This window comes from Oncorhynchus nerka, linkage group LG19, assembly GCF_034236695.1.
Source record: "Oncorhynchus nerka isolate Pitt River linkage group LG19, Oner_Uvic_2.0, whole genome shotgun sequence".
NCBI lineage: Eukaryota > Metazoa > Chordata > Actinopteri > Salmoniformes > Salmonidae > Oncorhynchus > Oncorhynchus nerka.
This window is the reverse complement of record NC_088414.1, coordinates 30,990,201-31,003,935: the sequence shown is the minus strand read 5'-3', so window position 1 is coordinate 31,003,935 and position 13,735 is coordinate 30,990,201. Positions and strand designations below refer to the sequence as shown.

General features: G+C 51.2%; 1 protein-coding gene across 1 annotated transcript in view; it reads right to left on the bottom strand.

Annotated features, from left to right (window-relative positions):
• The window catches only part of LOC115119932 (ephrin type-B receptor 4a-like), an 85,875-nt gene that overhangs the window by 49,908 nt on the left and 22,232 nt on the right, over nt 1–13,735 (bottom strand). Inside the window, exons 2-4 of the mRNA XM_065004866.1 lie at nt 6,704–6,774; nt 4,636–4,917; nt 4,001–4,391 (exon numbers count right to left, since the gene is read on the bottom strand). Coding sequence (XP_064860938.1) covers nt 4,001–4,391; nt 4,636–4,917; nt 6,704–6,774 — 744 coding nt within the window. The remainder of the gene's footprint in view (nt 1–4,000; nt 4,392–4,635; nt 4,918–6,703; nt 6,775–13,735) is intronic.

The window sequence follows — 13,735 nt, the reverse complement described above, 5'->3', positions numbered from 1 at the left end:
CTTCTCCCCCTCTTCTCCTCCCTCTTCTCTTCTCCTCCCTCCTCTCTTCTCCTCCCTCATCCTCCCTCTTCTCTTATCCTCCCCTCTCTTCTCCTCCCTTCTCCTCCCTTCTCCTCCCTCTTCTCTGCTCCTCCCTCCTCTCTTCTCCTCCCCTCTCTCTTCTCCTCCCTCCTCTCTTCTCCTCCCTCTTCTTTGCTCCTCCCTCCTCTTCTCTTCTCCTCCCTCTTCTCCCTCCTCCTCTCTTCTCCTCCCTCCTCTCCTCTCTTCTCCTCCCTTCCCCACCCTCCTCTCTTCTCCTCTTCTCCCCCTCTTCTCTTCTCCTCCCTCATCCTCCCTCTTCTCTTATCCTCCCCCTCTCTTCTCCTCTCTTCTCCTCCCTCTTCTCTTCTCCTCCCTCTTCTTTGCGCCTCCCTCCTCTTCTCTTCTCCTCCCTCTTCTCTTCTCCTCCCTCCTCTCTTCTCCTCCCTCCTCTCCTCTCTTCTCCTCCCTTCCCCACCCTCCTCTCTTCTCCTCCCTCTTCTCTTCTCCTCCCTCCTCTCTTCTCCTCCCTCTTCTCTTCTCCTCCCTCATCCTCCCTCTTCTCTTATCCTCCCCCTCTCTTCTCCTCTCTTCTCCTCCCTTCTCCTCCCTCTTCTCTGCTCCTCCCTCCTCTCTTCTCCTCCCTCTTCTCTTCTCCTCCCTCCTCTCTTCTCCTCCCTCTTCTTTGCTCCTCCCTCCTCTTCTCTTCTCCTCCCTCTTCTCCCTCCTCCTCTCTTCTCCTCCCCTCTCCTCTCCTCTCTTCTCCTCCCTTCCCCACCCTCCTCTCTTCTCCTCTTCTCCCCCTCTTCTCTTCTCCTCCCTCATCCTCCCTCTTCTCTTATCCTCCCCCTCTCTTCTCCTCCCTTATCCTCCCTCTTCTCTGCTCCTCCCTCCTCTCTTCTCCTCCCTCTTCTCTTCTCCTCCCTCACCCCTCTCCTCCCTCCTCTCTTCTCCTCCCTCTTCTTTGCTCCTCCCTCCTCTTCTCTTCTCCCTCCTCCTCCCTCCTCTCCTCTCTTCTCCTCCCTTCCCCACCCTCCTCTCTTCTCCTCTTCTCCTCCCTCTTCTCTTCTCCTCCCTCTTCTCTTATTCCCCCTCTTCTCTTCTCCTCCCTTTTCCTCCCACTTCTCTTCTCCTCCCTCCTCTTCTCCTCCCTCTTCTCTTCTTTTCTCTTCTCCTCCCACTTCTCTTCTCCTCCCTCCGCTCTTTTCCTCCCTTCCCTCTTCTCCTCCCTCCTCTCTTCTCATCCCTCCTCTCTTCTCCTCCCTCCCTCTCCTCTCTTCTCCTCCCTTCCCCACCCTCCTCTCTTCTCCTCTTCTCCCCCTCTTCTCTTCTCCTCCCTCATCCTCCCTCTTCTCTTATCCTCCCCCTCTCTTCTCCTCTCTTCTCCTCCCTCTTCTCTTCTCCTCCCTCTTCTTTTGCGCCTCTCCTCTTCTCTTCTCCTCCCTCTTCTCTTCTCCTCCCTCCTCTCTTCTCCTCCCTCCTCTCCTCTCTTCTCTCTCCTCCCTTCCCCACCCTCCTCTCTTCTCCTCCCTCTTCTCTTCTCCTCCCTCCTCTCTTCTCCTCCCTCTTCTCTTCTCCTCCCTCATCCTCCCTCTTCTCTTATCCTCCCCCTCTCTTCTCCTCTCTTCTCCTCCCTTCTCCTCCCTCTTCTCTGCTCCTCCCTCCTCTCTTCTCCTCCCTCTTCTCTTCTCCTCCCTCCTCTCTTCTCCTCCCTCTTCTTTGCTCCTCCCTCCTCTTCTCTTCTCCTCCCTCTTCTCCCTCCTCCTCTCTTCTCCTCCCTCCTCTCCTCTCTTCTCCTCCCTTCCCCACCCTCCTCTCTTCTCCTCTTCTCCCCCTCTTCTCTTCTCCTCCCTCATCCTCCCTCTTCTCTTATCCTCCCCCTCTCTTCTCCTCCCTTATCCTCCCTCTTCTCTGCTCCTCCCTCCTCTCTTCTCCTCCCTCTTCTCTTCTCCTCCCTCACCCCTCTCCTCCCTCCTCTCTTCTCCTCCCTCTTCTTTGCTCCTCCCTCCTCTTCTCTTCTCCCTCCTCCTCCCTCCTCTCTCTCTTCTCCTCCCTTCCCCACCCTCCTCTCTTCTCCTCTTCTCCTCCCTCTTCTCTTCTCCTCCCTCTTCTCTTATTCCCCCTCTTCTCTTCTCCTCCCTTTTCCTCCCACTTCTCTTCTCCTCCCTCCCCTCTCCCTCCTCCCTCTTCTCTTCTTTTCTCTTCTCCTCCCACTTCTCTTCTCCTCCCTCCGCTCTTTTCCTCCCTTCCCTCTTCTCCTCCCTCCTCTCTTCTCATCCCTCCTCTCCTCTCCTCCCTCTTCTCTTCTCCTCCCTCCTCTCTTCTCCTCCCTCTTCTCTGCTCCTCCCTCCTCTCTTCTCCCCCTCCTCTCCTCTCTCTTCTCCTCCCTTCCCCACACTCTTCTCTTCTCCCCCCTCTTCTCCTCCCTCTTCTCTTCTCCTCCCTCTTCTCTTCTCCTCCCTCCTCTCTTCTCCTCCCTCTTCTCTTCTCCTCCCTCATCCTCCCTCTTCTCTTATCCTCCCCCTCTCTTCTCCTCCCTTCTCCTCCCTTCTCCTCCCTCTTCTCTGCTCCTCCCCTCCTCTCTTCTCCTCCCTCTTCTCTTCTCCTCCCTCCTCTCTTCTCCTCCCTCTTCTTTGCTCCTCCCTCCTCTTCTCTTCTCCTCCCTCTTCTCCCTCCTCCTCTCTTCTCCTCCCTTCCCCACCCTCCTCTCTTCTCCTCTTCTCCGCCCTCTTCTCTTCTCCTCCCTCATCCTCCCTCTTCTCTTATCCTCCCCCTCTCTTCTCCTCCCTTATCCTCCCTCTTCTCTGCTCCTCCCTCCTCTCTTCTCCTCCCTCTTCTCATCTCTACCCTCTTCTCTGTTCCTCCCTCCTCTCTTCTCCTCCCTCTTCTCTGCTCCTCCCTCCTCTCTTCTCCCCCTCCTCTCCTCTCTTCTCCTCCCTTCCCCACCCTCTTCTCTTCTCCCCCCTCTTCTCCTCCCTCTTCTCTTCTCCTCCCTCTTCTCTGCTCCTCCCTCCCTCCTCTCTTCTCCTCCCTCTTCTCTTTTCATCCCTCTTCTCTTCTCCTCCCTCCTCTCTTCTCCTCTCTTCTCCTCCCTCTTCTCTTCTCCTCCCTCTTCTCTTCTCCTCTCTTCTCCTCCCTCTTCTCCTCCCTCTTCTCTTCTCTTCTCCTCCCTCCATTAATGACTGATTCACTGGGTCTGACTGACAAACAGTCCTACAATATCCCAAACACCACCTAGCCCTGTGACACTGCCCTCACCTCTGCCCTCTGCCCTGCGCCCCCTGACCTCCCTCAGTCCCCTCAATATTCCAGGCCCAGCCCCATCACTCTCACTGGTATAATACTGCTTATGTAAGCCTCTTCTCTTCTGTCCCCCGCTCGCCTGCCCTCCATCCCCACCCGCCGCCTCCATTGTTTCATTGTTTAAGCCTCAGCTCTCTCTGTATGAGTAAGAGAGAGAGGGGGGGGGGGGGTGAGAGAGAGAGAGAGAGAGTGAGTGAGTGTGAGAGAGCGTGAGCGAGAGAGGGTGAGAATGAGTGAGTGAGTGAGTGTGAGAGAGCGTGTGAGAGAGAGAGAGAGAGAGAGAGAGAGAGAGAGTGAGAGTGAGAGAGAGGTGAGAATGAGTGAGTGAGTGTGAGAGAGTGTGAGAGAGAGAGAGGTGAGAATGAGTGAGTGAGTGTGAGAGAGCGTGAGAGAGAGAGAGAGAGGGAGAGTGAGAGAGAGGGTGAGAATGAGTGAGTGAGTGAGTGTGAGAGAGCGTGAGAGAGAGAGAGAGTGAGAATGAGTGAGAGAGAGAGAGAGAGGGGGTGAGAATGAGTGAGTGAGTGTGAGAGAGCGTGAGAGAGAGAGAGGGTGAGAATGAGTGAGTGAGTGTGAGAGCGTGAGAGAGAGAGTGAGTGAGGAAAAGGACAGAGAGAATAGCTTCCCATCTAAACAGATGAGACAGCATATTATCCTCTCTTGTCTTCAAACCCCCCCTTACCTGAGCAGCGGGTGTGTCCGTCGGCGGGCTCGTACCCGGGCAGACAGCCACAGGAGGTAGTGGGCTGGCCCACCCATTGGCCGTCCTCTCCACAAAAGAGTTTAGGTGGGCGTGGCCGGGGCCCCTGCTGGGCAGCGTTGTCCACACACACCCCCTGGGCCTCCTGCACCAGGGTACGGGGCACGGTCTCAGGGAAGGAGGACAGGGAGCTGGCCAGGGCGGGACACTTCTTGAAGAACACCCTGGCAGACAGCAGGGCCATGCAGGCTCCCTGGGCCTGGAAGGCCAGGTAGAAGCCCCTCTTAGACAGAGGCCCCAGTCGCAGCGTCTTCACATTGAACTTACGCTCCCCGCCTTTCCTCAGCAGGAAGTCTGCAGCCACTGTGTCCACCTACAGGATGACAGGAGGGAGAGGCAGACGGTCAACACAAACACAGGAAGTAATATCTCTACATAGAATTCAACATCCCAAAAGTCTACTTGAAGAGCTCCCATTCCAGTGGGTCCGTGTGTGTTCAGTGTAGGTGTGTATGTCAGCATGTGTACAGCTGTTCACCGTGATGTAGGGGTTCTCGAGGAGGGTTTTGTCGTTGACTGTTGATGTGTGTGTGTGTGTGTGTACAGTAGCTGTGTACCTTAGTATAAGGGTTCTCCATCCAGGATGGGTGAGTGGGTGTAGCCTCGTCAGAGTCGGCCTGGTAGTAGAAGAGGTTGAAGGTCTCCTTGCAGCTGCGGTGGTGTGTGACTCTGGACGAACACTCGATCATGGTGAAGCGCAGCTCCACGTACACCTGGGACGCTCCCCGACGCTGGATCAGCCCGCTGCGCAGCCAATGGCTGGAGGCGCCATCCATCTGGCAGATCTGATAGGTCCTCACGCTATTGTTCTCCTCGTCCAGACCACTCACCTCCTCCCACTGAGACAAAGGGCGGGAAGTGAGGAGAAGAGATGGTTCGATAGCAATACCATCAATGACACATCATTATATAGTAGGTATGCAGGGTATAAAGAGAGTTCAAAGGTAGGAGGATGGACCCAGGATTGGATGGACCCAAGGTCTACAGAGAGAGAGTGGCTCTCAAGAGAAGACAGGCTATGTGCACACTGCCCACCAAATGAGATGGAAACTGAGCTGCATCTTTAACCTCCCGCCAAATGTATGACCAGATTAGAGACACATACAGTTGAAGTTTACAAAGACTTAGGTTGGAGTCATTAAAACTGTTTTTTCAACCACTCCACAAATTTCTTGTTAACAAACTATAGTTTTGGCTAGTCAGTTAGGACATCTACTTTGTGCATGACACAAGTAATTGTTCCAACAATTTTGGAGACATTTTTGGTCTGGTCCTCTGGTCTGATGAAATGAAAATAGGACTGTTTGGCCATAATGACCATCGTAATGTTTGGAGGAAAAAGGGGGAGGCTTGCCGAAGAACACCATCCCAACCGTGAAGCACGGGGGTGGCAGCATCATGTTGTGGGGGTGCTTTGCTGCAGGAGGGACTGGTGCACTTCACATAATAGATGGCATCACGAGGTAGGAAAATTAGGTGGATATATTGAAGCAACATCTCAAGACATCAGTCAGGAAGTTAAAGCTTGGTCGCAAATGGTTCTTTCAAATGGACAATGACCCCAAGCATACTTCCAAAGTTGTGGCAAAATGGCTTAAGGACAACAAAGTCAAGGTATTGGAGTGGCCATCACAAATCCCTGACCTCAATCCTATAGAAAATGTATGGGCAGAACTGAAGAAGCGTGTGCGAACAAGGAGGCCTACAAACCTGACTCAGTTACACCAGCTCTGTCAGGAGGAAGGGGCCAAAATTCACCCAACTTATTGTAGGAAGCTTGTGGAAGGCTATCCGAAACGTTTGACCCAAGTTAAACAATTTAAAGGCAATGCTACCAAATACTAATTGAGTGAATGTAAACTTCTGACCCACTGAGAATGTGATGAAAGAAATAAAAGCGGAAATAAATCATTCTCTCTACTATTATTCTAACATTTCAGATTCTTAAAATAAAGTGGTGATCCTAACTGACCTAAGACAGGTAATTTTTACTATCATTAAATGTCAGGAATTGTGAAAAACTGAGTTTAAATGTATTTGGCCAAGGTGTATGTAAACTTCCGACTTCAACTGTATTTTCCTCAGACTACACAGAACCACAAAGAATTTGAAAACAAATAAACTCCCATATCTAGCAGCAAGACTTGTGACCTGTTGCCACAAGAAAAGGGCAACCAGTGAAGAACAAACACCATTGTAAATCCAATCTATATTCATGCTTATTTATTTTCCCTTTTGTACTTTAACTATTTGCACATCATTACAATACTGTATATAGACCTAATATGACTTGAAATGTCTTTATTATTTTGGAACTTTTCAATTGAAATGTCTTTATTATTTTGGAACTTTTCAATTGAAATGTCTTTATTATTATGGAACTTTTGTGAGCGTAGGAAGAATCTCAACTCGTTTCGCTCTTGTGAATCCTCTGCAGAAGTAGGTAATAGAGGAGGGGAGCATAGCCCTCCGTTCACCTACTAACGAATTGACACTCAACCTCGGTTTCCGTGTCCAGGAGGATCAGAGGAGCTGAGGAGAGGACAGACTTTTTTCCAATTGAGAATCTCCCAGAAAGAAAGTAGAAGATAATGAGAGGATCCATTTGGGGGTCAGTCTACACACCTGAGGGTTGTCATGGGAGTAGACGGTCCATCTGAGATCTGACGTCTCTGTCTTAGTGTTCATCAGGACCTCTGTGAAGACAGACATGTAACAACATGCTAAGGACACACACACTTCAACAGTAGACTCAGAGACATTTTAATACAGATATACACACTGGTTGAGGCAGTAGAACTGTGTCATGTATAACTCAAGTAGCTCTAGCTATACCCACTGCTTCAATGTAACGGGGGGTTGATGATACGTCACTACTGAGAGGGACATTAGACAGTGAAAAACAGAGTTCTGTGCCAAATAGACCCTGTTCTTTCCCCCTCCCTCCCTCCCTCCCACCCTCCCTCCCTCCCTCCCTCCCGCTCCTCCATGTCTGTGGTCAGAATCATACAGGTCTGGCTTAATGCCTCCCCCTTGTTTCTAGATTAAAAATAACCTGCTGAGAAACCTCTCTGTCCTCAGGGGGAGAGGGGGACATTGGGACTAGCTGTGGGAACAAGGGGATATTCCAATTGCACATACACAACACAACAGACACACACACAACACTCAAGCTCACTCTCATGTATTCACAGTGCACACACAAACACGCTACTGAACAACATGCACACCCCTCCAGCCGTGAGCTGTGATTAAAAATGAAATGATTTTGTGTAATCTCCTGAAGCGTCGGCCGAATACCAGCTCTCTTACAGCCAGAACATTTCTGCTATGATTGAGTAATTCAATACGGATTGAGAGCGGAAGAGGAACAATGCAGAAATATCACAGGCAAGCGGAACTGAAATGATTTCTTTTCCTGTGAAAATGTCTCTTCCCCCAGCTGTCCCTCAGTAGACTGGCTCGCTCCTGTATTGTGAGCTGACCATTAGTTATTGATGGGATGAGGTTTCCTTCCATCTGAAGCTCAGTGGTGTGTTTAAAACCATGTCCTGTTTGTCCATCCCTAAGGGGTTTCTCTGCAGGGGTCCTTCTCAGGGGTCAGGCTGTCTGCAGGTAAGCCAGTCACCTGACCATCCCCAGCCGTGCCCACACCGTCTCCCCCACTACCAGGCTTCCTTTGATCTATGATTACACCTCCTCAGAGCACCGTGCACAAATACCAACATCTCTCTTTATCTCTTCAATTCCTTCCTTCCTCTCTCTCACCCCACCCTGCCTTTGTCTCAAAAGGGAATTACTTGTATCTATCTTGGTACACTCTCTGGCACAGTCTGCTTTTGGAAAGATAGAATGAAAGGTTTCTATCACGTGTGTGTCTCTGGGTGAGCTGTCTTTAGAACACAGCAGAATCATTCCATCAATAATTCCAATTTGATAAGAATCCTGCAGGTTTGACAGATTGTAGTTACACTGAGGCTCATTTGATACCTGTGCCTGGCTTTAACATTCTTCCCTCCCTGTCTCTGACAGGCTAAACACTTCCTTCCTTCTCTCTCTCTCTCTCTCTCTCTCTCTCTCCATATCTCTCGCTTTCTCCATTGACAGTCCCTGAGAGCCCTGACATCTCCCTCCCTCTCTTTCTCCCTCCTTCCCTCCGTCTCTCAACTACACTCTTCTCCCATCCTTCCCTGGGACTAGCAGGCTGCAGAGGGCTGATAACCACAGTCCAACACCCTGAATAAAGAGATGGACACCCGGGAGGCAAGGAGAGTTGAGTTGGGGGGGGTGAGGAGATGGAGGAGGATGATGGGTGAGGAGGTAGAGGAGGATGATGAGTGAGGAGGTTGAGGAGGATGAAGGGTGAAGGGTTGAGGAGGATGAGGGATGAAGGGTGAAGAGGATGAGGGATAAAGGGTTGAGGAGGATGAGGGATGAAGGGGCGAGGAGGAAGAGGGGGAAGGGTTGAGGAGGATGAAGGGTAAGGAGGATGAGGGGTGAAGGGTTGAGGAGGATGAGAGGTGAAGGGTTGAGGAGGATGAGGGATGAAGGGTTGAGGAGGATGAGGTGTGAAGGGTTGAGGAGGATGAGGGGTGAAGGGTTGAGGAGGATGAGGGGTGAAGGGTTGAGGAAGATGAGGGTGAAGGGTTGAGGAGGATGAGGGGTGAAGGGTTGAGGAGGATGAGAGGTGAAGGGTTGAGGAGGATGAGGGGTGAAGGGTTGAGGAGGATGAGGGGTGAAGGGTTGAGGAGGATGAGGGGTGAAGGGTTGAGGAGGATGAGAGGTGAAGGGTTGAGGAGGATGAGAGGTGAAGGGTTGAGGAGGATGAGGGGTGAAGGGTTGAGGAGGATGAGAGGTGAAGGGTTGAGGAGGATGAGGGGTGAAGGGTTGAGGAGGATGAGGGGTGAAGGGTTGAGGAGGATGAGGGGTGAAGGGTTGAGGAGGATGAGAGGTGAAGGGTTGAGGAGGATGAGAGGTGAAGGGTTGAGGAGGATGAGGGGTGAAGGGTTGAGGAGGATGAGGGGTGAAGGGTTGAGGAGGATGAGGGGTGAAGGGTTGAGGAGGATGAGGGGTGAAGGGTTGAGGAGGATGAGGGGTGAAGGGTTGAGGAGGATGAGAGGTGAAGGGTTGAGGAGGATGAGGGGTGAAGGGTTGAGGAGGATGAGGGGTGAAGGGTTGAGGAGGATGAGGGGTGAAGGGTTGAGGAGGATGAGGGGTGAAGGGTTGAGGAGGATGAGGGATGAAGGGTTGAGGAGGATGAGGGGTGAAGGGTTGAGGAGGATGAGAGGTGAAGGGTTGAGGAGGATGAGAGGTGAAGGGTTGAGGAGGATGAGGGGTGAAGGGGTGAAGGGTTGAGGAGGATGAGGGGTGAAGGGTTGAGGAGGATGAGGGGTGAAGAGTTGAGGAGGATGAGGGTGAAGGGTTGAGGAGGATGAGGGATGATGTAGGGAGCGGCAGGGTCGCTCTCAGCTTTAGACAGGAGTGTAAAGTGTAACTCCATCCTTGGGGAATGGAGGAATGGGAAGGTATGGTGGTGAGGTGTTTCCCCAGTTTGTGTTCTGCCTCAAGTTCACAGGAAAACAAATTATACAGCGTCTTCATGGTGGTAACTGGTGCACCACTTTAGAATTGAGTCACGTGCCATTCCTCACCTGCTCCTGCTGATGTCCTATGATGATCATTTATAAGGAGCAGCAGAAGCAAAGCAGTCACCCCCTCCAGGCACAGCCTGGTACGGCAGCCGGGTGTATGAGGTGTGTGTGTAATCAGTGTTTATCACTGCTCTATCATTATGTTTTATGAGACAGGATGCATGTGTGTGTTTGTCTGAGGGTTTATATATATGCATGTACAGACATGTAAAACTATATGATACAGTACAGCCCATCCAACAGTAAATGGAGGATATCATTGAGATGGGACTGACTGAACACCCTGGAACCGACTGAACACACTGGGACTGACTGAAAACACTGGGACTGACTGAACACACTGGGACCGACTGAACACACTGGGACTGACTGAACACACTGGGGCCGACTGAACACACTGGGACCGACTGAACACACTGGGACTGACTGAACACACTGGGACCGACTGAACACACTGGGACTGACTGAACACACTGGGACCGACTGAACACACTGGGACCGACTGAACACACTGGGGCCGACTGAACACACTGGGACCGACTGAACACACTGGGACCGACTGAACACACTGGGACTGACTGAACACACTGGGACTGACTGAACACACTGGGACTGACTGAACACACTGGGACCGACTGAACACACTGGGACCGACTGAACACACTGGGACTGACTGAACACACTGGGACCGACTGAACACACTGGGACCGACTGAACACACTGGGACCGACTGAACACACTGGGACCGACTGAACACACTGGGACTGACTGAACACACTGGGACTGACTGAACACACTGGGACTGACTGAACACCCTGGGACGACTGAACACACTGGGACTGACTGAACACACTGGGACTGACTGAACACACTGGGACTGACTGAACACACTGGGACCGACTGAACACACTGGGACCGACTGAACACACTGGGACTGACTGAACACACTGGGACCGACTGAACACACTGGGACCGACTGAACACACTGGGACTGACTGAACACACTGGGACTGACTGAACACACTGGGACTGACTGAACACCCTGGGACTGACTGAACACACTGGGACTGACTGAACACACTGGGACTGACTGAACACCCTGGGACGACTGAACACACTGGGACTGACTGAACACACTGGGACTGACTGAACACACTGGGACAGACTGAACACACTGGGACCGACTGAACACACTGGGACCGACTGAACACACTGGGACTGACTGAACACACTGGGACCGACTGAACACACTGGGACCGACTGAACACACTGGGACTGACTGAACACACTGGGACTGACTGAACACACTGGGACTGACTGAACACCCTGGGACTGACTGAACACACTGGGACTGACTGAACACACTGGGACTGACTGAACACACTGGGACTGACTGAACACACTGGGACCGACTGAACACACTGGAACCGACTGAACACACTGGGGCCGACTGAACACACTGGGACTGACTGAACACACTGGGACTGACTGAACACACTGGGATCGACTGAACACACTGGGACCGACTGAACACACTGAGGCTGAATGAACACACTGGGACCGACTGAACACACTGGGACTGACTGAACACACTGGGACCGACTGAACACACTGGGACCGACTGAACACACTGGGGCTGACTGAACACACACACATGCACAGACACACACAGACACACAAACACACGCCACACTCTTAGAAAAAAGGGTTCCAAAGGGGTTCTTTGGCTGTCCCCATTGGAGAACCCTTGTTGGTTCCAGGTAGAACCCTCTGTGGGACGGGTTCTACCTGGAACCAAAAAGGGTTCTTCAAAGGATGCTCCTATGGGGACGACCAAAGAACTCTTTTAGGTTCTAGATAGCACCGTGCAGGGTTGGGATCACTTCAGAATATTGGAATTGACTCCCATCCAACTCATGAGTTGAAATTGAAACTGATTTGGCCACACCTCACAGGATATAGAATTTGAGTTTGAGTGACAGGAAGAAGATTTAACTGAGTACAATTCAAATTAATTCCGGTCAGTCATATAACATGAGAGTTGAATTATATCTGACAGGTCACACTTCCAGATATCATTTCTCTGGAAACAATGTTCATAAACTATTTTAACCTTAGAATAGCCAGGTACAGTATATTTCCACCAACCATTTCTTTTGATTGGATTCTTTTTGAAGGCTTTAGGGTCAACTTGAGGGTGAAACTAAATATAATTAAAATTAGAGCATTCACATACAGGTTTCGTTTTCCTTTATCAGGGAAAAACAATTATTTCAACAATATTTTGTATGCATGTAATTAACAACATGTTTGATGTTTTATGTATATTTGTATAGACTACACCTAATATAAAATAGAATAGGCCTTTGAATTTAATTTAATTTCACTGAATTCAATTATATTTCCTTTCATTCAAATTCGAATTGGAGATGGAGCAGTAAAGACTCCTGACCTTCCACCACTCCAGAGAGCAGTAAAGACTCTTGACCTTCCACCACTCCAGAGAGCAGTAAAGACTCTTGACCTTCCACCACTCCAGAGAGCAGTAAAGACTCCTGACCTTCCACCACTCCAGAGAGCAGTAAAGACTCCTGACATTCCACCACTCCAGAGAACAGTAAAGACTCCTGACCTTCCACCACTCCAGAGAGCAGTAAAGACTCCTGACCTTCCACTACCCCAGAGAGCAGTAAAGACTCCTGACCTTCCACCACTCCAGAGAGCAGTAAAGACTCCTGACCTTCCACCACCTCAAAGAGCAGTAAAGACTCCTGACCTTCCACCACCTCAGAGAGCAGGAAAGACTCCTGACCTTCCACCACCCCAGAGAGCAGTAAAGACTCCTGACCGTCCACCACTCCAGAGAGCAGTAAAGACTCCTGTTCTTCCACCACCTCAGAGAGCAGTAAAGACTCCTGACCTTCCACCACCTCAGAGAGCAGTAAAGACTCCTGACCTTCCACCACCTCAGAGAGCAGTAAAGACTCCCGACCTTCCACCACCTCAGAGAGCAGGAAAGACTCCTGACCTTTCACCACCTCAGAGAGCAGTAAAGACTCCTGACCTTCCACCACCTCAGAGAGCAGGAAAGACTCCTGACCTTCACCCACCTCGGAGAGCAGTAAAGACTCCTGACCTTCCACCACCTCGGAGAGCAGTAAAGACTCCTGAACTTCCACCTCCCTAGAGATCAGTAAAGACTCCTGATCCTCCACCTCCCTAGAGATCAGTAAAGACTCCTGATCCTCCACCTCCCTAGAGATCAGTAAAGACTCCTGACCTTCCACCACTCCAGAGAGCAGTAAAGACTCCTGACCTTCCACCACCCCAGAGAGCAGTAAAAACTCCTGACCTTCCACCACTCCAGAGAGCAGTAAAGACTCCTGACCATCCAACACTCCAGAGAGCAGAAAAGACTCCTGACCTTCCACCACTCCAGAGCAGTAAAGACTCCTAACCTTCCACCACCCCAGAGAGCAGTAAAGACTCCTGACCTTCCACCACTCCAGAGAGCAGTAAAGACTCCTGACATTCCACCACCCCAGAGAGCAGTAAAGACTCCTGACCTTCCACCACCCCAGAGAGCAGTAAAGACTCCTGACCTTCCACCACCCCAGAGAGCAGTAAAGACTCCTGACCTTCCACCACCCCAGAGAGCAGTAAAGACTCCTGAATTTCCACCTCCCTGGAGATCAGTAAAGACTCCTGATCCTCCATCTCCCTAGAGATCAGTAAAGCCTCCTGATCCTCCACCTCCCTAGAGAGCAGTAAAGAGTCCTGACCTTCCACCACCTCAGAGAGCAGTAAAGACTCCTGTCCTTCCACCACCTCAGAGAGCAGTACAGACTCCTGAACTTCCACCTCCCTAGAGATCAGTAAAGACTCCTGACCTTCCACCACCTCAGAGAGCAGTAAAGACTCCTGACCTTCCACCTCCCTAGAGAGCAGTAAAGACTCCTGAACTTCCACATCCCTAGAGATCAGTAAAGACTCCTGACCTTCCACC